This window comes from Colletotrichum godetiae (assembly GCF_030913485.1).
Source record: "Colletotrichum godetiae strain CBS 193.32 chromosome Unknown BDP55scaffold_32, whole genome shotgun sequence".
In the NCBI taxonomy this organism is placed as follows: Eukaryota; Fungi; Ascomycota; class Sordariomycetes; order Glomerellales; family Glomerellaceae; genus Colletotrichum; species Colletotrichum godetiae.
Window position 1 is genome coordinate 374,006 of NW_026851280.1, and position 21,737 is coordinate 395,742.

The following is a 21,737-nucleotide window of genomic DNA, read 5'->3' on the forward strand; positions in this document are numbered from 1 at the left end:
TCAGCTCATGTGCGTTCGGTTTTGAGAAAGGGTAGGAGGCAGGAAGTGCAATTACCTTAGCTCAGAAATCCGTATCATTGCAATTCGAGGAACTCACAGTATTCATGATGCGGTCAGTGACATGGTGCCATTGATCGTCGTTTCGACATGTACATATCGCTGCGATTGAACCCTTTTGGTTCTTATGCATGGTATTACCTAAGTCGCATTCGCCATTGCTGTTGCCAGGCGGTGATACGATCCACTTACTGCTGTGCATTTGAACGTGCATGATATGAGACCTCATGAAAGCTTCACATTGACTTAGTAAACTATCGTGGTGTGAGAATATTGAACGAAGGATCAGAGAACTCAGTGAAAGCTGAGGATGAATCAGTTCCAAAAGCAAAGTGGACCGTCGTCATGTCATTCGGGTGAGATCCGCCCGCTCGGCTCGGCTTCCGATCGGCGGACCCTCGAAAAACGTCTTATCACGAGCAAATCCCACCGCCGGAAACGAAAAGATTTCGGCGCCGAATGCTGGTCCCGGTGGCTTCGATTTCCGGTTCAAAGCCTTGCCTTAATTGTCTTGGGGCGGCATCGGAGCATTTCGCTGGGGAAAAAGCGACTAGGGGGACTGACTAATTTCAACGGCGATATCGTTCGACGCGAACAGCGATTACTTGACGGCCAAGAACTTTATTCCTCTCGCTCATGTTGCGCACTTCACCTCGCGCGAATCTTCTTCTCTGTAAGATAGACTCTTGATTGAGCATATGAGCTTCGTTCGGAACTGAATTGGCTTGCAAAATTGAAGCCGCCTGCTCTATATAATGAGATTCGACCTAAGACAGAGCAACGATGACGACTTCGAACAAACGCCCAAGTAGCGAGCCGCAATGGCTCAAGACATCTATCGATGTTCTCCAGGCGATAAAGCTGGTAAGCTCATTCCCAGGGTCCACCCTTCTTTTGTGAAGAGAACTTACCAAGTCAATACAGGCTGGGTCTCAATCGGCCCCGAAACTCCTCAACTCATGGCTCTACGTGCCCGCGGGCATCATGGTCATGCTGGCCGCCTGCTTCGGTGTCAGTGTCTTCTTCGACGCCGTCGGTGTCTCATTCCCTGCCTCTGTGGCCTGTTTGATTCTGCTCTTCTTCGGCCTCTTGCTGTCGGAGCTGGTACTGGGAAACCACAAGACGCGAGCAATCGTTGCGATTATTGACGTGCCGGTAAGTTCTTGCGAGGCGATTGACAATGTGGGAAGTCTATCGCTAATGAATCGCAGGCGGGATGGTCTCTCCGCTGGATCAATATCTTCTTCACACCATCATTCATCATGCTACCCTTAAGTCCCTCGATAGGCATCATCGAAGTCATGAAGATCATCGCCGTCTTCAGTGAGCCCCTCATCTTGAACCTAGTGTTTCATAAAATTGCAGAAGCTAACACCCCTCAGTCATCGGCTTCATCGTCATGATGGCCCTCGCCGCATACCTCACCCGCGGCCTCCAACTCCTCCTCGGCTCCTCCAAACGCGCAATGACCGAACGCGCAGAAGAAATGGGCAACGAGACGGACGAGATCCCCCTCGCCGACACCCCTCCGCGAGTCGACTCCGTCCCAGGCTCCCGCACCATTTCCGCTGCCCCATCCTCGCTCTCCCTCAACACCCTCGCTCCGCCACCACCTTCCCAAAACGCATCGCACAACTTTCTCCCATCAGCAATCTCTTCCCCCGCGACAGTAACCGAGATCAACGTCGATATCCCCTCCTCTCCGCCAACACCGCCTCTCCCACCCCAGGAGCCTGTCCCCCTCCCTCGCTCACAGCTCTGGGCAGCCTGGATCTGCGGGCACCTCAACTGGGTCCTCTACGCCTCCATCTTCGCCTTCGTCGGCCTTCCCCTTTACTACGCAACAGGCTACGCCATGCCCCTCCACCTAAGCCTCATCCTCCTTGTCTACTTCGCCGCCATGTCCGTTCCCGCCAACTGGCGACAATACCTCCACCCCGTCCTCGTCACCTCCCTCTTCTCCGTCCTCGGCATATGGGCCCTCGCAGCGATCCGAGGCGCCGGCCTCTTCGAAACTCTCCGATCCTTCCGCACGGGAGCGAATTACACGTACCTCTGGCTCCACGCCAAGAACCCAGAAGGCCGCCTCCCCGGCGCCGGCGACATCTTCAGCACCGTCCTCGACGCAAGCATTGTTTCTCTTGCGCTACCAATGTATCAGTACCGCCGCGAGCTGAAGCAAAACTTTGTGGCAATCGTATTGCCTAATATTCTCATGTCGATCGGCAGTCTCTTCTCCTACCCCAAGATCTGCTTCGCTATCGGCATCAGCGCGGAGAGGTCTCTTGCGTTTGCGTCGCGGAGTTTGACGCTCGCGCTGGCGCTACCTGCAACAGAGAACCTGGGGGGTGATTTGAACACCGTGGCTGCTGTGGCTATCATGAGTGGCATTGTCGGAGTGCTGGTTGGCCAGCGGATGTTGGCCTGGTTGAAGATACCTGAAGGTGAGAGGCTGCGTATTGCCAGCGACGAAACGTATGAACACAGGCAGCTTACAGAACCACAGATGACTACATCACCCGCGGCGTCACACTCGGAGCCAATTCCTCAGCCATTGCCACCGCGCTCCTACTACGAACCGATCCCCGTGCCGCGGCGCTGTCAAGCTTGTCAATGAGTCTATTCGGCACAATCACGGTCCTCTTCACATCCATTCCGCCCATCGCAAGTGTCATCAAGTCGCTGGTAACATGATCATTCAGTTCATGCTACAGCCACAGCTTATTGGGTTTTACCCCCTCCGAGCCTCGTCTACGCCGGAATGCTAGGAGCCAACCGCCCCCAAAACTCACACCTCGCACCACGTCCGCCCTCCCACGAATCAGCAGAGACAACCTGGATATCATTCACCTGTCCCGGCGCCATAAACTGCGTGACCCGCGCCCCCCACGAAGTCGTAAACTCGTACGGCACGCCGCCCGTCTGGTTCAGATTCACCTGCTTCGGCGCCTCTGCCGTCCAGACAGGCCACTGGCTCGCCCCATTGTCAGCAGCTACATTGGCGCTAGAAGCTCCGTTGGCGATCTCGTTGCTGATGGATGGGTCGTTGCCAATGATAAAGGTTCCCCAGATCTTACGGAAGGCGAGGACGATGTCCGGGCCTTGGTTCGGCGTCGCGGGGCCAAAGTAGCCTGGGATGTCGGCCGTGTGCCAGGCAAAGGGGACGGAGTACTGGTAGTGCCATGATGACTTTGGCGAGGTGAAGGCGTCAGAAAGCCAGTAGCTTGGGCACACGAATGTTGCCTCGGCGTAAATGTTCTGTTTTCAGCCAGGTGTTAGGGCAATGATCACAGCAGATTGCCAGAGAGTGAGCCTTTATGTTTTCTTACGTTTGCTCTTTGCTGCTGTCCGGTTCCAGACTGGCTCACGTCGAGAGCTGTAAGTCCCGTCAACCCATTGGTCTCGAAGCGGGTGTCGTTCGCCCCCGTCTTTGTCGGGTTCGCGGCGAGGATTTCGTCAATCTGGTCCGATGAGAGGTTGGGGAATTCGAGCTTGAGCCAGGACGTCAAATCTGAGACGCTGACAATGTTGGGTGGGGTGAGGAGAGGTCCTTCATTAGCATTGTGCTTAGAAGCTCGTCAGTTATAGGCTCAGAACAGACGAGAGGAAGTGGGACTTTGTAGAGATACTCACACCGACGAGTAGTCGTTCTCCATTCACTCTCTTCTGCTTCATCTGCTCAGTCGGGAGGCTCTTGATGTAGACGCCGTCCGTCACGGGATAAAACGCCCTATCACCACCCAGTCAGCCGCGTGCGGGAAGTGTGAACTCCGCATGTCCCGAGAATCTACAACTCACCAGAACCCATAGGGCTGTTCAAACGTGGTATTCGCACTCGCAACCTGCAACGTCATGCTATCCTTTCCACGAAGACACGCAAGAACATCACTAGACGACAAGCACCCCGCCTTCTCAGCAAACGCCTGGTACCGCGAGGTCGGAAACGCCGCGTCGAATGCGTAGTGGAACGGAAGATACGGCGAAGCGGCAATTCCCTAGCCCCAAATCCAAGTCAGCCCAGTCGTCACCATCGCAGTCTTTCTATACCGCAGCAAGTTGGAAACTCACGTTGTTGAAGAGCGTCGTCCCCAGACTACCATCCACGGCGAGAGTATGATACATCACCGACCCTGCACCCGCCGACTCCCCCGCAATCGTCACTTTCCCACGATCCCCGCCAAATTGACCGATGAAGCGCTGCACCCAGCCTAGGGCAAAAGCCTGGTCCAGGAGGCCGGCGTTTACGACCCCGCGCGCCTTGACGTCCGCAGAGGAAAGGAATCCCAACGCGCCGAGCTAAACGTCGTTAGCAAAGTACTTCTCAAAACACATTCTCATCCACCACCAAACCCCCGGAAGAAGAACAGACAAAAGCCACAGAAGAGCCGCGAAAAAGAGAAGAAATGAGAAGAGCATACCCGGTACTGAATAACAACCGCCACAAACCCACCCCCATTCGCCCCAATAATCTCCGACATATCAATTCTCCCATCACCGTACCCGTACCCGCCACCGTGGATGTACACCAGCACCGGCAGGTCCCCTGCCGCATCCGCGGGCGCGTACACGTTTAGGAAGAGACAGTCCTCCTCGCCGGGGATGAACGGGAGACCCGGTACGGCGGGGTAGTTTTGCGGACAGATTGGGCCGTAGTCGGTCGCTGCCGTTACCCCACCGCCCGCCCCGGCCGTGTCGTTGAACGACGGGAGACGGGGGGGTTGCCAGCGCTGTGAACCTGTCGGTGGAGCTGCGTAGCGGATTCTGAGGGTTTTGGAGATACGTTTAGCGGATACAAAACGGTCAAGTTGAAGGTGTATGGAAGAGAGATATATCTTACCCTTTCCAGATATTGAGACCGCTGGTGGCATTGTTATACCCTTCGTACTTTGCATAGCCCAGATCTACAACCAAGGAAGAAGGCTGTTGTTGCTCGGGGAGAGCATCCTTCAGACCCTGTGTGCCGACGAGCAGACGATCCAGAAACGTGGCTGCCGCATCTTGGTCTTGAGATAAGGGAAAGGCGTCAGAGAAGTGAGGCGCAAGAAGGCCCGCGATGGCTAGAGGTAGAGTCCTGAAGAGACGCATGGTGGCATGTATCCTGAGCGAGCGTGGGTGTCCGACGTGTACGAGAATGGCAGAGATCGTGGACGGGACGGAAAGAAATAGATTTGTCTAAGTGAAAGCAGGAACTAGGCCTTGAGCTCTTCCGTGATTCTTTCCATGTTCACATCTAGCAAATCGGTAAGCGGCAATATGCCGTAATAGCTATTGGGCTTGACTAATGACAGCCGGGGACCATCTCGTCACGATTCAACTTTTTTGAGTTTCCTTACCCGCACTGACTACCTAAACTAGGAGTGTTGGACGCCGCGAACGCTAGGAAAACCTGGTTTGTTAATATCAATCAATATGCGTAAACCCATCCCCCGTCTTCCCCGAGAGGTATCCTCCCCATCAATATTCGACTCAAGAGTCGAGCCAATCCGTGGCACGGTCCCAGGTGCGGATAGGGGGGAGGTCCTCCCAGGTTCTTTTCGGTCCGTGCCATGAAATCGATTCAAGCTTGTCTGCTGTTTGCTGGACGATGATGCGACGAACACCGGGGAGCCACTGGGGAAGGGCATGTCAGCGTCACATCGGGTCGTGGTTTGGACCTTGCCGGAGAAGGGGGGACTTCCAATCCGTAGAAACCGAGCTTTGAGAGTGCGCAATACGAGGGGCAAAAGCGAGATGCCGCATTACTATGCGTAGGTGCTTTTTCCTAATATGCCTATACTGTGCCAACTTTCGGATGGGTAGAATGATTGATAATAGGGCAAGGCGAACCGAGAATGTGTCATAAGCAGATAGGATATTTTGCCTACGAAAGGACCGTCAACAAAACAGCACTCGCCTTGAGGTGGGCCGTTGAGACTCGTTGAGCTCAGCACCATAGCACCGCGTGAAAACACAAAGAATATCGGCTCCCCCTGAAAAGTGACCGGAAGCAAAAAGTCACCGGCTGTCCATGGCTGGTATCCATAGACGCCGATTATATGATCGGAACCAAGTCCTCAACAGCCCACAAACCCAAGTCAGCTCTAAGCCTCTACATGATTATGGGCTTTCTTAACGATTAGAGTTCACTCTAACTCAATCTTCAGTCTCCACACAAAAAGAACCCGAAAAGTGTCAACCTCCCTTCGTCCGAACACTTACAGTAGACGCCACGCACGATCAACCGCGGAACCGAAAGTCCTAATATTCTTCCCGTACACTTGGCGATCCATCCCATGCCGCCTCCACCTCTCTTGCGCACGTCAAGGAATAAACCTCTTCTCTGTGTCCGAGACCGCCCAACGGTCCGCCGCCAGACGCCGGCCAGGGGCGGGGGAAGCGGGGCAATCTCGCCGGCCCCGACACCGTTCCCGCGGGGCTAGCAATGAACCTTTTTTGCGCCACCGGGTCGGGACCCAGTGACAACCCATATTGCCTAAGTAAACCACACCACCACCACTCGCCAATAGAAAAGGATACCACGAAGCTGTAGCAGGTATTCCGTGTGCTGCTTTCTCCGGCTCGTCGACGCCGGTGCTGTTGAGTCCGTAGCATGGTAGAACTGGGCTCCCATGAAAGCATTGATCACTACGATCACAAATACCACAAGTCATAATCAGAAGCTCGCATTGTCTTAGTCGAACCTAGGCCATCCGTATCCAGACAAATCAAATCCCATCCCAACACAGTCGTATCCGTCCAAATCATGCAGGCGAAGACTCTAGCCCGCAGTTTTTCTTCCGAAGTTATTTCCCAACGTCATGAACCGTATATAATCATCCGCATACCTCTTCTCCGCCTACTTGGTCAAATGAGGAAAGAAATTGGGGTGCCTTATTTCCGCTCTTCAAAGTAGAACTTGCCGAGCTTATCACCACCACCCTGGGGGCTACCAAGCGCGGTGTTACCTACGCGCGCCTCGCCCCCATCAAGTCGCTCCCTGAGAAGACGCTCTGCGGTATCACGAGCTGTCGGCGTCGTGGCGGGGTTAGCTTGTGAAGATTGTTGGGGGAGCTGGGAAGCAGGGACAGGTGGCTTGTTGGTGGTGTCGACGTACATTTCGTCGCTGGGTACACCGGCGCCATCATTGGTCGTACCATCCATCATCCGCGCATCCCGTCGTTCCTGCATTGCGGCCGCGCTGGTGGGAGTATCACCGCCCATTGTGATGTCGCGGGCTCGCTGTGTCGGCATGCCATCACTGAGCCCCGAGGCACTTCGCTCCAGACCCCAAATACCGGCCTGACCAGCAACTCCAGGAATGGGGCGACGCTGGTAAATGGGACCAGACACAGTACTATTGGCGCCCTCACCAAAGCCAACAAGGCTAGCAGATCCGTCGTCGCTCATACGGTCATCGTAGCCTGCGGTGGACCCCGCCGTGTGGTCCTCGTCCATGCGCTCAGGCTCGGCGCCCATGCTGGTGACCGAGTCGGCCTCACGGTAGTTGGTATCCATGCTGAACATATCCTCGTCCTGCTCGCCAGGTGCGGTACGCGTCTCGTTGTCGTCGCCGACATAGCTCTCGGTTGCGCTAGCGGTACCGACAGTGCTCATCTTAGTAACAGCGGTAGGCTGGCCTTGGGCATCGAAGTATGCGGGCGTGAGGTGCGTGTTGGGCGGGTAGTTGGCAGGGAAGCCGGTGGAGGTGGGGGTCGTCTGAGGAGAGATTGAGGAGCCGGCATTCTGCTGGTGCGGCGGGGCACGCAGAGTCGAGACTCGCTCTAGACCGGCGAGACGGGAGATTCTGTCGGCGCGCTCAGCCTCGAGGCTGGTTGTAGAGGGATGATGGGCGTGGCCGCGGACGCCAGCGGGACCCTGGGGGAAGTGGCCTCGGTGACCATCTTTAATAGCGGTGGTCGAGAGGGCAGAGAGGGAGGTCGTAGCGCTCGTGGGGGTGCCGCTGTGTCGGGGGATGTTAGCTTGGGAAGCAAGAGGAGGATGGGAAACGAGACAGCGTACGGCATCTCAGATGGGGTATCCGGGTTGGAGGTGGGAGGAGGGAGGTTGATGAAGGTGGGACGCGGTGCTTGCGCCATAGCTGCTAGTATTGACGTTGGTGTTTAGAATAGAGCGAAGAGGTGTCGATGAGATCGATAGCGGAAGCCGTCGACAATGTATATGTGTGGATGTTCGGACCGAGATGAGGTCGCAACCGGGTGGTCGTATGTGGTAGATGCGTGTCGGGCAGAGATGAGTTGGGTTGGCTTCGTGGCAGTCGACAGCTGAACGGCGGCGGCTATCAGGTATTGTCGTCGGATATGCAGCTGGGCGTATGGTACCTCCAGAGCTAGACGATGAAGGTGGAATTGGATCTAGCACGGGGTCGAATGGGTATCGCAAAGGAAGCAATTCGCATGTGCGCTCCTAGTCGTCGTGTGAAGATAGAAGGATGACGAGGTGTGGCCGATATTTGCAGAGATGCAGGTTGGGGGAATAAAGCCAAGTGACTGGATGGTGGACGTTCGCGTCAGACAGGCGTGACAGGGAGGCAGTGAGGTCGGTCCCCTGAAGTCATGAAAGTGAAGCGTCCAGTCCTACCTGAGGTATCCGTACCGGATGGGAAAGCAAGGCAAGCGCTGGGCGCGGGTGGGTACCTTCCTCGAAGAATGGAAGCTACCAAAGGTACGTATCCGTACAATAATACTTAAACAGCAAGAGGCAGAGCAAGGCGCAGGAGCAGCAGTACGGAGTAGCAGAAAGAGCAGGAGCAAGGCGGGGGAGGGGAAGAGCACGCAGCAGGGCAGGGGGGGGCAACGACGGGGGGAAACGGGGACCGGTGACGGAGCGTCGGGTGGCCCCTTCTGGTGCGTGCTGGAGGCAGTGGAGGGCAAGGCAAGAGCAGTAGAGCACTGAGCAAGTGCCTTCCCCCTGGACCTGCCCGTGCTGCCAATGACGTAGACCCCGGTACCTTGTGTGCCCCGCTTACATCACCGGAAGCAGACACGCTTAACGATCTGTGATTGGCTCATATGTCGCTAGTTCTGATTGGACTCCACCTATCTTGGACCCCTCAGATTGGGAAACAGGTACAAAGCACATGTATCTTTTTGTGAGGGACCCTGACTTCACTGCTCCTCCTCGCCGTCCCTGCATTTCCCTCCCGTTGCGTGACTTTGTTCCGTACGACATTCATTTCCATTTCCCATTCGGCTAACCCATGTACAATGATGGCATTTCATTCCAAGCGACAGTTGTCTGCGCGGTACTTATGCATAGCAATTACGAGCTGAATACCAAGACTGCGAGACTACTGCCCCTAACCTGTTCATCTCACGAGTTACGACCACAACCAACAGACCTTAGAAGATACCCGGGGTAAAATCTGTCACCCTCGCCTTGATAATAGCCGACGCAACCTGCTTCATGAACGCCTGATGTGCAGGGTCCTTGGCGAGGTAATAATCACGATCCTCAATGCTTTCAAACTCGGCTACAAAAATGTGCGTGATGCCGTCCTGCAGACCCTCGGGACTACAGTCGAGCCCACCAACAAGAGACTTGATGTACGGCTTATTGGACGTCGGATGGATGCAGTCATCTTTGAGAGCCAGCATGGATTCGCACATCTATGTCTAGCGTTAGCCTGCTTTTCGTCTTTCTCGCTCCAAGCTGCGTGACACTGGGCCCGCCGGCTTGTAGACAAACGTACCGTCTTCACCTCCTCCGCTGGAATGAGCTCCTTGAACTGGAACTGGACAACGTGGATGATAGTCATTTTCGATATACTCGGTGAAAAAGTGAAGCAAGAAGAGTTGAAGTTGAGATATGGTAGAATCGAGCGACCTTGTGTTGTTGTCAGTTGTTTTGAGTCTGTCGGATTCGATTTGCTGCCCCTCATCTTCCCGGACGGACGTTCCCCCCGCCTCTGTTCAACGCGGGCGGAGTACGGAACGGCGGGGCATCGCCATCTCATCCGTCATCGTCCCGTCTTGAAAGCGGGGTGAACACAACACAACCAATCATACGTGCAAATTACAACCACTCGACGGTCTTCAATTGACCAACATCCACGCCCAATGGCATATGTATTCTGTCGACAGCTATGGGGGATCAGGATTCCCTACTTTTGCACATCGCCTTCCTACATCCACTTGTCTTTAGCGCTTCTGAAAGCGTCAACTGTTGACGGATATACTTGTGGCGAGTATCGCCAGGTCGCGTGCCTGACAACGGCGAGGATTCTTTCTATGCGGAAGAGGTTATGGACAAACATCAATTAGGTCTGCACTAGACGCAGCGAGATCACTCCAAATAGGCGCTGATGATGTATTCATCTTCCATCGTACTTTTCTAAAGATGAATTCGTGTCATTTCGACAAGGACTTTCATCCCAACTTGCAAGCAATTGAGAGGCATGCCGGACACTGGAGTAAGAAGTATGCCGAACGGTCTTTCGGACTCTCAAGTCTAGACTCCATTCCACGGCTAGGTTGGTTCTATCGGTAAAGTAAAACGCATCGCCACCTCTTCTGCACATTCGAGACTACCATGAGCATCACGCCGAAAGAGGCTGTGTGACAGGAAGCCACGGACTGGGTTCGAATGCCGTCCTTCACTCACAATCCTGAGCGTCAAGACACTTCCAAGAGAAATCCAAGTTGATAGGGCCGTGTCCTTGGTAATTCTGCGTGGGTTAACGTTCATAGCGGACCTGGCAGAGTCCGACAACATCCCACCAGATGCCGGAACCTTCGACATGAGGTCAGGACGGGCATCTTGGCATCTGCTTTGACGCTGGGACGAGTGAGTAATGGGTGCCGAAGATGGCGGTGGTGATCCTGTTCGATGTTGTTGAACATTTGAATGAGATGTATGATCAGGATAACTTTATAAAAGCACTCAAGTTCGTCGCTTGTACGGTGTTTTGATCTTCTCACACAATACTTCTCCTACTGCAAATAATTACACTACCCCACTGACCACATTACGAACATAAACTTGTACTATCCAATAACATCATACCAACGTCGTAACTATGAAGCCAACACGAAGATCGTCAGAAGGCATAACATGGCGCAAGAACAAACCCCTCGAAAAGGGCCTAGCAACAGACGCCGTAGCCCCCAGCTCGCCAAACATCGCAGATGAATACGACGTCATTGTAATCGGCGCCGGATTCGCAGGTCTCGTAGCAGTCAGAGACCTGAGCAGCACAGCCTCGACCTTGCTCGTCGAAGCCCGAGATCGTATCGGAGGCAGGACAAGGGTTGCCAAGGTAGACGGGGAAGACGTTGAGATGGGAGGGCAATTCGTGCATTGGTACGCCATATCACCTACCTTGCATCGACATTTTTCTAAAAAGTCGAAAATCAAGATTGCTAACGTCGCAAATGTAGGCACCAACCACATCTATGCAACGATTTCATCCGCTACGGAAAACAAAAAGACATCGTCTCCCTTCCACCCCCAACCGGCCCACCAGATTACCACTTCACCAACACCAATCATACCACCACCCTCGACCCCCTAACCACCGCCTCAAAACTAGACAAATTCTACAAGGACTTTATATCAGTCAACGGCACAACCCCAGAATCCTTCCTCCACCCCCCCTTCGGGAACCTCGGCGACGCAGCCTTCATCGCAGCATACGACCACCTAACCGCCGCATAGCGCCTAGACCAAATGGACGTCTCCCCACAAGACCGACCCCTCTTCGAAGCCGCGCTGCAAATGTTTGGGCTCGCCAGGCCCGAGGGGACGGGGTTCCTCAATGTTGTTCGGTACATCGCGAGCAACGACGCCGGCATAAAGCTTCTAGAAAAGGGCGGGACGTATTCCCTCGGTGGAGGGGGCACCACCGCCCTAGCGAGATCCAAATTCGCGGATTTCACAGGTGACGTCCACTTTCGTTCACCGGTGGCGGGTATCTCGCAGGACGGTGCTGATGGTCTGGTCCGGGTTACTACGCGAGACGGGAGGACGGTGTCGGCGCGGTATGTCGTGAATACCATGCCCCTCAATGTCCTCTCCACCATCACCTTCTCGCCGCCTCTCTCGGGTTTTGGGAGAGAGGTCGTGGATAGGGGACACGTGGGACGCGGGGAAAAAGTGATTCTCGCGCTTGAAGATGGGAGTGTCTCGCGTCCTTTCTTCGCGAGCGCCGCCAGCTCTGCTACCTCGTCCTCATCGGGGTGTGATTTCTTAGCTAGTTTCCCCAAGGCGATTTCCCTCACAGACGGAAGCATCTCCCACGCCGTCGGATTCCTGGCATTGAGTACCGAAAATCCAGACCTGACGACCGCGGCCTCCTCTGAGAAGATCCTTCGTTCGTACGAGACTTTGGTCCCGGGAGCTAAAGTCGAGAAGTACTCTATTCACGACTGGCGGTCTGATACGTTTGCGAGGGGCACGTGGGCTTGTCTCCCTGCCGGGGTCGAGGACGGCAAGTACTGGGATGAGTTGAGAAGGGGTCATGGGAATGTGGTGATGGCGAGCGGGGACTAGGCCGTGGGATGGAGGGGGTTTATTGATGGGGCTGTTGAGCAGGGGATTGTTGCTGCGCAGAGGGTGAAGGGATTTCTTAGGGGTGTAGAGGTGTAGGGGCTTTGATTTGTTTTGCGGCTTCTGGTAGATTTGAAAGTTGATTTATGGGCGAGGCAGATAATCGGAGCTTGGATAAGTGAATAGGAAGTATTAACAGGGTCAACTCCACTGGGTTATACTTGGGTTTTCTATCTCGAAACTGGCAAGAAGGTCAGGCAAGCCAGAGATCGAAAGGTTCCCAAATAATCACGCTTTCATTGAAGAATGTTTTTGAAATGATAAGTTTTCATTCTTCTATGGGATCCTCTTTCTCCATCGTCATCCTCTCTTCCTCATTACAAACCACAGTCCGTGGTCTTTCCCGTACTTTTTCACCTAAAATTACTACAAATCTACTCTGCTCATCTTCAGAGGGCCCATGATACAAAGGAAATATTGTTTAATATGATGTGTTATGTCGACTTGTCGCTTGCCACTGCAGGGCCCAGACTACAAGAATACAACCATACCAACGGCAACCGCACCGAGAACGCTCATCAACGGAAGAACGTTCACAGCCATCAGAGCGGGCTCGCCGGCCGTAACCACAGCGGTAGGAGACGTGGTGCCGGGACGAGTGCCGCTGACAGTGGTGGGAACAGCGGGCGTAGTCGCGGGAGAGCTGCCAGCGGGCGGGTTGGTAGGAGGCGAGGTGGGGTTCGCAGGAGGGTTGGCCGGGGGGTTCGCAGGAGGCTGCGCAGGAGGCTGCGCAGGCGGGTTTGAAGGGGGGTTTGAAGGGGGGTTTGAAGGAGGGTTGGAAGGAGGGTTGGAAGGAGGGTTGGAAGGAGGGTTGGAAGGAGGGTTGGAAGGAGGGTTGGAAGGGGGACTGCTGGGGTTGCTAGGCGGGCTGGAAGGGTTGGTAGGCGGGTTGCTGGGGTTGCTGGGAGGATTCGACGGGTTGGTAGGCGGGTTGCTGGGGTTCGTAGGCGGGTTCACAGGAGGCGAGGCCGGGTTGGAAGGCTTCGTGACCATGGTAGAGCCACCAGGGCCAGTAGGGGTGGGGGTTCCCTGGCGGGTAAAGGACGAGGTGGTAGTGGTGGTGACGGTGCTGCAGACGGCGTTGTTGCAAGTAGTGTACGTCTTCGTCAGGGTTAAGCAGTCGGTGTAGAAGGGGGGAATGATCGTGGCGGGAACGGACTTTGTGCGGGTGTAGGTTGAACAGGTTCCATTGTAGTCGCAGCGGGTGATGGTCGTCAGAGTTGGAGGGGTGACGACGGGGGGAAGAGGGTAAGTGATTGTCGTGACAGGGTGGCAGTAGCCGTTGTAGCAGGAGGTGATTGTCACGCAAGGGGGTAGGGTGATAACATTGCAGGTGCCGTTGTTGTTGCAGGTCGTGGTCGTCACTGGGGGAGGAATGGTGGTGGGGGCGGTACTGTTGGGGAAGACGGGAGGTGTGGTGACGATGGGTCCCGTGGTGGGATCAACCGGGATGGGAACAACCGTGGTGCTGTTGTTGGGAAGGGTCACAGTCGAGCTGGTAAAGGTAGGGAGAACGCCGGGATCCGTAGTGTTGAGGGCCGAGGTAGTCAGGACGGTAGAGGTAACAACATCGGCAGAAGTCGTGGTTGTGGAAGTGCCGGGGTCCGAAGAGGTCGAGTCGGTCGAAGTCAAGACGGAGGTCTCGGTGGTGCTCAGAACGGTGCTGGTTCCGCTGCTGAGGGTGGAATCGGTGGTGACCGAGGTGCTCGTGGGAGCAATGACCGTGGCGGTAGAGCTGCCGATGCTGGTCACAATGGAGGTGTCACTGGAAACCGTGTTGCTGCTGCTGGAGGAGGCGGCAGTCGAGGTCGTCAGAGTGGTGGTGGTGCCGCCGCTGGTGACCGTGGTCGTGGGGCTAGCCACGGTGACCGTGGTGCTGGGCGTCACGGTGGTAGTCGGAGCGACGACGGTGGTCGAGGTAGTCGACTGGCCGTTGACACCGGCTAAGAGTGCGGCGCCCGCGGCGAGGCGAATCATGACGGGAGAAACCATCTTGATGGTTTACGGATGGAAGCGAGAGTGGTGGTTGGTTGTGTTCGACTAGACTCTTGAGCTAGAGAAAACGAAAGACGAAAGCGAATGTCGAAGCAGAAGCTCGGAGAGGAGAGGAGTGAGTGTTGGAGATGTGATTGATGTGATGAGGATAAGAAGAAAAGCCTGATATCGGCTGGGTCCAAGGACGCTTGATATAGCCGTTGATCGTGTGGTGAAGATCAGCCCATCCTCGAGTGAACGTTACCGAGAACGGCGGTGGGATCATGCAGGAACAGTTCGTGAGCTCCATCCAGAGTGAACATTATCGGTCAAGAGCATCGTGAAAATTCTGAGATCTCGGACATAGCTGCATGCGGCAAAAGATGTTGTGAGCCCCGCGTGCGCTCTGCCAGTTCGGACCGTTTGGGCGTACGCCATAGTGGACAGTTGGGATTGGCAGTTGGACGGATGTAGCAAGAAGAAGAGGTATTTTTGGGATAATCCTGTAAGCGAGCATAGTTAACACGCGAGTAGCCAAGGGAAAAGAGTTGGACCGGCGAGGTACGGAACCAGGGGAGAACAGTATTTCGTCGGATCCGGATAGATCAGAGGCAAGCGTGGTGAGGTAGTTTTTAGAGTGAGACATCGCGCGATGGGGCTTGTGGGTATCTTTGGATGTGAAGAATGTTGGTGATCGCTGCGAATATGTCCGAGGATGGGCCTGCGATTCAGAGTGAGACAAGAATGGCGAGGGGAAGCGGAATACGACTGCAATCCAGGGCGACAAGAGAGCCGAGTCAGCGTATCCGTACGGCCCGGATCATGTCTCTTCGGTGCCGAAGACAGCCTTGCTCGTTTCCAAGCCCTATGAGAACGTCATCGACGCTGTCTTACCGCGAGACAGCCGGTTCCCGGAGTTTGATGGGTTCAGCATTCCGGCCTGGTCGCGGGATGGCTGTCCAGGAGGGATGGGAGGAATTGTTGAGTCGTCAACTGCCGCTCACGGTATCCTCGAAATAATGCTGGTGGATTCCTCCATGCGTGTCATAGGCTACAAGCTGACATCGCAAAGCCCTAAAGACATAGCTAGAATATTCTTCCTTGGCCAATTATTAGACTTATTGCCTTTGGCATCCGGCTCCGAGCTCAATTCATGGAAAACCTCTCGTCTGTTAAGTGAATACGAGGAGAAGATGTCTTGTTCAAGGCCGCAAACGGCAGGTTGTCGATGAAAATCATGAAAGCTCTTCCCGAGCTTGACCGTACTGAGATAAACGCGCTTTCGGTCCTTTGACGCCGCATCCACTCTCGCGATCTGCTGCACCCCCATCTCCCCACGTGTGGGTGGGTACGGGAGATGAGTTGGTCTAGTGATATTGGGAGAAGTCACAGAGCGTGTTATTGAGTCCCATGGCGGAGTCAAGGAGGGAAACCAGTTGGACCCGGCTGAAGGGGCAGTGGCTTGCGCCGTGATCGATCGTGTCGACTGGTAAGCCATAGACGAAGTATCTGAGACATCAGCTCGTGTTGTTGGAATGTTGCTGATTGAGGACAAAGATCATGAATTGTGAAGTTGCGTGCCGCTGGCCCAGTTGTCGAGGAAAGCATGGTACGGTGAACCTCAAAAACCTATTCTGGTCGCTGAATCCCCGACGAGCGCGTTGCCAGTGCCATTTCTGTAACTGTCGAGGTGTACGTTTGTGAACCGGCCTAATGAATGTCTAGTCTGTCCGGTGTGCTACTTCTTATCCAGTTGTTAGCAACCAGGAGGAGGATTGAACCTTGAGCCAAGCGGAAGACCTGAGAAGATGATGGACGTAAGGTATGAAGTGATAAATCCATGTATTCATCTAGATTCCTGGACTGAGTTTTGCCTCCATGCAAAACGCCCCGACAAATGAAAGGATATCCAACCAGATCTATTCATACATGACGTAAGAGTCTCTCTTGATCATCCACTGCTCATCCCGACAATGCCGATTACAACTTCATGCCAAGTGCCTTATGCACACGCATGCTCTGCCGGATGCTCAAGTCGAGCATAATCTCCTCACTGCCACCGGGAATGGCATACGCGCGGACGTCGCGGTACAGTCTCTCGACCTTGCCGCCCTGCCCACCGCGAGAGTACGACAGACCACCAAAGATCTGCGATGCCTCACGAGCGCAGAACTCAAAGGTGACAGTACTTTGGGCCTTGAGGCCGGCAATGGCACCGCCAAGCTTGAGCATAGCCTCGGTCTCGCCCATCTTCTGGCACTGGAAGATGAGGTTCTCAAGCCACGCGTACGAAGCCTCAATCTGGCGGGCCATATGCGCAAGCTTGAGACGAATGACGGGATGCTCATAGAGCTTCTTGCCAAACGTGCGACGCTTGTTGGCGTATTTGACGGACTCCTCGTAGCATACACGAGAGAAGCGCAGGCACTGGATGATGATACCGATACGCTCGTGGTTGAAGTTGGTCATGATGACTGGAGCATGTCAGTATGGGGATTTGGGATGATCTCAAGGAGTGACCACATACCTCTGAAGCCCTGGTTCTTCTTGCCGAGCAAGTTCTCAACAGGCACCTTGACATCCTCAAAGGTGATGTAGGTGGTACCGCTGGACCAGACACCCTGGCAGTCCATGCGTCTTGTCGTGACACCGGGTCCTCTCTCGATAAGCAGCAAGCTGACACCGTTCATACCCTCGCCACCTGTGCGGACGGCGGTGGTGAAGTAATCACACCAGATACCGTTAGTAATCCATTTCTTCTCGCCGTTGACGATGAAGTGCTTTCCATCCTCGCTGAGCTTAGCCTCGCAAGTCAGATTGGCAACATCAGAGCCGGCATCGGGTTCAGTGATGGCCAAGCAAATACGCTTATCACCGTTGAGAATGCCGGGCAGAATACGGTCGACAAGAGCCTTCTGGCCAAACTTGACAAGGGGCGGGCAACCAATGCCGAAACCGCCGATGACGTTCCAGACAAAGCCACCTGATGCTGCGCGGGACAGCTCGTCTGTCAAGAGCATCTCGTGGAAGAGATCCCAGTTCTCGGGAGCCACCGACGCAACGGTATTATTGGTGTACTGTGTAGGGTAGTGGACACCGAGCAGACCGGCAAGGTAGCCGCGCTCACCCATCTGCTTGTAGATTGCAGGGTCAACCTCCTTCTTCTCGTCCCACTCACCAACGAAGGGCTCAACAGCTGTCTCAACCCATTCGCGGATCTCGGTGCGGAGGGCAGCGTGCGTCTCGTTGTAGTAGGGAGTGTGGTACTTCAGGCAAGATGTTAGAGAATGCTGGGGACAAGAAGATAGTCGGCAATTGAACTTACGGCCTGGTACCAGTTGGGATCGGCGTAGGGAACCAAGTCGCCAAAGGGATCCATGGGCTCGGACTCTTCGGTGCTCCTGGCAACAACCTTTGCAGGGGCGGCCTTCTTGGGCACGGGTGCAGCGGCAGCGGGTGCAGCTTCGACGGGCTTAGGCTTGGAGTCGAGGGAGCCGACGTGAAGCTTGGCCTTGTACTTCTTCAGGATACTCTCGTTGTGGTACTTCCAGAACTGCTTGGAGGCGTCCTTTCCGGCAACGCGCTGGAGGATCTTCTTGCCACCTGGGGAAGTTAGTTAGAGGCATGCTTCGGGTGGTTTGCGGAGCAGGTGCTGAGGTCGAAGCAAAAAGAATGGCGGAACTAAACATACCCGGGTGGTCATCTTGAAACTTCGTTAGGTCGTAGACGTCGCCGTCGACGATGATAAACAAGTCGTCAGGCTTGTTGTGCGACGCAACATCGCCAGTTGTGAAAGTCTTGGACATAGTGACCGGTGATGCTCTGTCGTATGATGCTGTGGAGTATGTGGGTGCTAGGTACGGCAGACTCTCGTCGAATGGGTATTCGTCGTTTGACTGGGGGTTGATAGGAAAGATGAACAAGGGGAAAGGTTGGCTAAGTAGGATGAGAGGGGATAATGATGTTTAAAAAAGTCTTGCCGGAAGAGGATCTGTCTGGGGAAAAGGTGTCAACGAAACGAGTCGCGACGGCCAAGGTCGGCAAATGGGCCGTTCAGCTCAAGCGCAGGCCAGACACAATCACATGCTTGCGGACATGGGAAGGTAAGCCCAAGGTAAAATGGGAGGCACCTGCCCTTTGGTTCTGGAAGGGGGTTACCTTGGACCTGCTTGACCCAGGAGGGTTTAGGTACATCCAAGTTGGCTGGGGAAAGGTACCCCTTCCCGCCTCGAGGGTGAAGCTGGGGTGCATGTGGCCAGGAAAGGTACCTCTTATACCTAGAGTCGTTCGTCATCTTGCACGTTTGGCCCAGGGGATGCGTGTGCGGACACAGCCGCAGCCTCAGTGCAGCAGCAGCACCACGGGACAGGAAAGTACCTCTGCACCGAGGCATTGCTACAAGTCTACCTGGATGTCATGGAATCCATTACCGGCACATTGTGTCTCGTGCAGCGGTCCTCCAGGCTCGTGAGGCCATTCAATGCCATCATCATCCATTTGTGTTTGGTGGCCTTGAGATTCCCCAAGTTCCCCCACACTCTCGAGGGCCGCGGACAGAGATCCAAAAACAAAAAAAAAGCATGCGGAATTCGGGGACGGCCAATTGTGTGGGGAAATCTGCAGCACCAGCATCAGTCACTGAAATTGCAGCCGACGCGACTGGCCATGGCCGGAATCAACCACAATCAAGTGCCATTGGATTGGCTCGGAGGTTGGCGAACGGGAAAAAGACTCCAGAGTGAGCTCGGGGAGCCGTCGCACTAGTCCTCATCGGCGACATCCAGGTGCGCTAATCCATGTCATGTGGCCTCGTGCAGCCTCTCCCCCAGTCCCAGTTTGCGCGCCGTCCGTTGTCCTTTTTTTCTTCTTCTTTTTGGCCTGGCGCATGTGTGTCTTTGGCCTGGAATATCCGTCAAGAAGCTTAGAAATATGCGGCTGGTGCTTAAACTGCAATCTGCAGCCGTGTGTTTGAAGCGATTCTATCTCCTTTGCGCAACATGTGATTCCCAACGGACGTCGTACCTTCTTCTTCCTCTTCGGCTGATGTCATCGAGGGGTGGCCCGTTTCCGTCGCTAGGTGTGGATCAACCTCGGCATCTTTTTAGAAGGTGACTGGCCAATGGGGATCCCGTTGATGGTCATGTGAGGTGGGCCCTCTCTGCTGCCGCTTTGCTGCCCGTGGCACAACCTCAAAGACAGAGAGAGGTGAGCATGCACGATGCCAATGCACCGCGCCTCGAGTCAGGCACATGACCTTTCGGTACCCGACCACCAGGCTGCGGAGAACCTGGAGGGCGTTGACAATTACTAGATTAGTAGATTACCCCGTGGGACAAGATTACCTTACTTACTGACCCACGGCTCGTCTTCGGCATGCTACTCCCCATCTATTTGCACGTGGATTAGTCTGCCTAATCCCATCAGATTGCATGGGGAGGCTGGTTGTCTTCGCTACCTAACTTCGTTACATGTAGACTTCAGGGTGTATAAGTTGATATCGTTGTCAGACAGAATATATTTCAAAGGTATCGAGCTGTCGAGATTAGTCGTCAATTCATAGCGATACCCACCAAGCAATTAAATGCGCATTGCCACCCGAGAGCAACGGGTCTCCTTTTTGACCCCCAAACGCCGAATCCTACACTAAAGCAATCCGTGAAAGACGTCGTTCCGTTCCGCCCTTTCCTCGATACATAAGGAAAATTCCCACGCAGCAATCCAGCCACCGCTGTACAATCGACGACCGCCACGTCCACCTAGGCTCCACGAGGCTTAGATTTGGCAGCAGCCTTCTCCTTCTTTTCCAGCTTCTGCTTCTTCTTCTTCTCATCGTTCTTGGCATCCAGTTTCCGCTTGTGCGCAGCCTTCTCCTCCTCCGTCTTGGGAATCACTTTGAAGAAACCGTCGAGGCGTACTTGCTGGTTGCTTTTCAAGTTCTTCTCCAAGCGGGCGCCTGCGGAGCGCACACGATCCTCCGAGAAGCCCTTCTCTGTGACGAGGTACTGCACCAGCCCCTCCATGTCGGGCTTCTCCCACTTGAAGTCGCAAAGCGGGTCGTCCGCCTTTCGCACATCGGGGTTGAGGAAGAGCTCCCGGGCATCTTGGTACGGCCAGTCATCCGGAATGACGTACTTTTGCTTCGGGTCATTCTTGAAAGCCTCGACGAGTGTCTCCAGGTCTCCGTGTTCGCGGATCAGCTTGAGAGCTGTCGAAGGACCAACCTTGGGGACAGGGTCGAGGTAATCGCAGCCGAGAAGAATACACAAGTCGACAAACTGTTCGTCGCACACGTTACGACGCGCTCACTCTCATCATTATCATCCGGGGGGGGGACATACCTGCTTGCGCTCCATGCCAAGACCTTCAAGCACCTTATCAATGTGAACCTCCTGAATGGGCTCCTTGCGCTGCTCGCTGAACGTCAAGTGACGGAGCAGGATAGGGGTATCAAAAGTGAGGGTGTCCATATCCTCACTCGCGGCGGCGTATACCTTGCCAGCACGGGCGAGAACTGCACATTGTGCCTCAGCCTCAGTAGGAGCGATGATGAAGGGAATGCCCATGAGCTTCAGAAGCTTCCGGCAGTCCTCGTTGTGCTCACGAGTCACCCGCACCGTTCTTCGGGAGAACTTCTCAACATCCTCAGCAGTACCTGTCTCCTTTGCCTCCTCGAGACCCTCAGTGGCCTCCTGCTTTCTCTGGAATCGCTTGGCGAGCTCGCCAGACTTAAGCTTGGGCGGGGCGCCGTCGAACACGTAGAGGGGTTTGATACCGTTGTCGACCATTCGGAGTGTGCGGTAGAAGAGACCCATGAGATGTGATGTTGTCTCTCCGCTCTCGTTCATGAGCTGTTGGCCATCGGATCGGACGGCGATGAGGAAGGAGTAAATACTCATGGACCTGGGTTTCGTTAGCGAGCGCGAGCTATAGGGTTTCGACGGCGAGCCTACGCATCCTGTTTCCAATTAGTGGATGTCAGATCGACTTGGTGGTTGGACTGGACTCACAATGGCAACTTTGCGGCCAAAGTGCGCCTTTATCTCTCCCTCTTTGATCGCATCGGGAGCCTCCTCCTTGATGATCTGGAAGAGGTGCTTAATACCCATGTTGCCGAACTACCAATGGTCCTTTTGGGTTCTTGGATGAGAGGATTGTTTTGATCG

General features: G+C 54.7%; 9 protein-coding genes across 9 annotated transcripts; 3 read left to right on the forward strand and 6 right to left on the reverse strand.

Annotated features, from left to right (window-relative positions):
- Positions 1 to 840: 840 nt before the first annotated feature.
- On the forward strand, positions 841 to 2,751 carry BDP55DRAFT_695561 (LrgB-like family-domain-containing protein; the record flags this gene model as incomplete). Its single annotated transcript, XM_060577485.1, has 5 exons — positions 841 to 921; positions 982 to 1,212; positions 1,269 to 1,380; positions 1,440 to 2,501; positions 2,564 to 2,751. The coding sequence occupies 5 exons, from the start codon at positions 841 to 843 to the stop codon at positions 2,749 to 2,751; spliced, it is 1,674 nt and encodes a 557-aa protein (XP_060427293.1).
- A 57-nt stretch (positions 2,752 to 2,808) lies between these two features.
- BDP55DRAFT_634232 (Alpha/Beta hydrolase protein) lies at positions 2,809 to 5,142 on the reverse strand (the record flags this gene model as incomplete). The annotated part of the gene is made up of 7 exons (XM_060572643.1): positions 2,809 to 3,315; positions 3,387 to 3,623; positions 3,691 to 3,787; positions 3,856 to 4,052; positions 4,126 to 4,353; positions 4,476 to 4,818; positions 4,895 to 5,142. The coding sequence occupies 7 exons, from the start codon at positions 5,140 to 5,142 to the stop codon at positions 2,809 to 2,811; spliced, it is 1,857 nt and encodes a 618-aa protein (XP_060427294.1).
- A 1,659-nt stretch (positions 5,143 to 6,801) lies between these two features.
- BDP55DRAFT_749094 (uncharacterized protein) lies at positions 6,802 to 8,132 on the reverse strand (the record flags this gene model as incomplete). The annotated part of the gene is made up of 2 exons (XM_060580601.1): positions 6,802 to 7,996; positions 8,056 to 8,132. The coding sequence occupies 2 exons, from the start codon at positions 8,130 to 8,132 to the stop codon at positions 6,928 to 6,930; spliced, it is 1,146 nt and encodes a 381-aa protein (XP_060427295.1). The 3' UTR covers positions 6,802 to 6,927.
- Positions 8,133 to 9,395: 1,263 nt separating this feature from the next.
- Positions 9,396 to 9,811, reverse strand: BDP55DRAFT_634234 (stress responsive A/B barrel domain-containing protein; the record flags this gene model as incomplete). Its single annotated transcript, XM_060572644.1, has 2 exons — positions 9,396 to 9,662; positions 9,746 to 9,811. 2 exons carry the CDS (start codon positions 9,809 to 9,811, stop codon positions 9,396 to 9,398), a joined length of 333 nt encoding a protein of 110 aa, XP_060427296.1.
- A 1,260-nt stretch (positions 9,812 to 11,071) lies between these two features.
- Positions 11,072 to 11,709, forward strand: BDP55DRAFT_730740 (uncharacterized protein; the record flags this gene model as incomplete). Its single annotated transcript, XM_060579728.1, has 2 exons — positions 11,072 to 11,355; positions 11,433 to 11,709. The coding sequence occupies 2 exons, from the start codon at positions 11,072 to 11,074 to the stop codon at positions 11,707 to 11,709; spliced, it is 561 nt and encodes a 186-aa protein (XP_060427297.1).
- BDP55DRAFT_670772 (amine oxidase) lies at positions 11,520 to 12,776 on the forward strand. Its single transcript, XM_060575407.1, has one exon. The coding sequence runs from the start codon at positions 11,722 to 11,724 to the stop codon at positions 12,541 to 12,543; it is 822 nt and encodes a 273-aa protein (XP_060427298.1). The 5' UTR covers positions 11,520 to 11,721; the 3' UTR covers positions 12,544 to 12,776.
- Positions 12,777 to 13,071: 295 nt separating this feature from the next.
- On the reverse strand, positions 13,072 to 14,592 carry BDP55DRAFT_730742 (uncharacterized protein; the record flags this gene model as incomplete). Its single annotated transcript, XM_060579729.1, has 1 exon — positions 13,072 to 14,592. The coding sequence occupies one exon, from the start codon at positions 14,590 to 14,592 to the stop codon at positions 13,072 to 13,074; it is 1,521 nt and encodes a 506-aa protein (XP_060427299.1).
- Positions 14,593 to 16,554: 1,962 nt separating this feature from the next.
- Positions 16,555 to 18,380, reverse strand: BDP55DRAFT_556706 (acyl-CoA dehydrogenase domain-containing protein; the record flags this gene model as incomplete). The annotated part of the gene is made up of 4 exons (XM_060569617.1): positions 16,555 to 17,048; positions 17,102 to 17,840; positions 17,900 to 18,177; positions 18,266 to 18,380. 4 exons carry the CDS (start codon positions 18,378 to 18,380, stop codon positions 16,555 to 16,557), a joined length of 1,626 nt encoding a protein of 541 aa, XP_060427300.1.
- Positions 18,381 to 20,330: 1,950 nt separating this feature from the next.
- On the reverse strand, positions 20,331 to 21,680 carry BDP55DRAFT_556822 (XPG domain-containing protein; the record flags this gene model as incomplete). Its single annotated transcript, XM_060569629.1, has 4 exons — positions 20,331 to 20,849; positions 20,913 to 21,474; positions 21,525 to 21,529; positions 21,582 to 21,680. 4 exons carry the CDS (start codon positions 21,678 to 21,680, stop codon positions 20,331 to 20,333), a joined length of 1,185 nt encoding a protein of 394 aa, XP_060427301.1.
- Between the last annotated feature and the right edge of the window lie 57 nt (positions 21,681 to 21,737).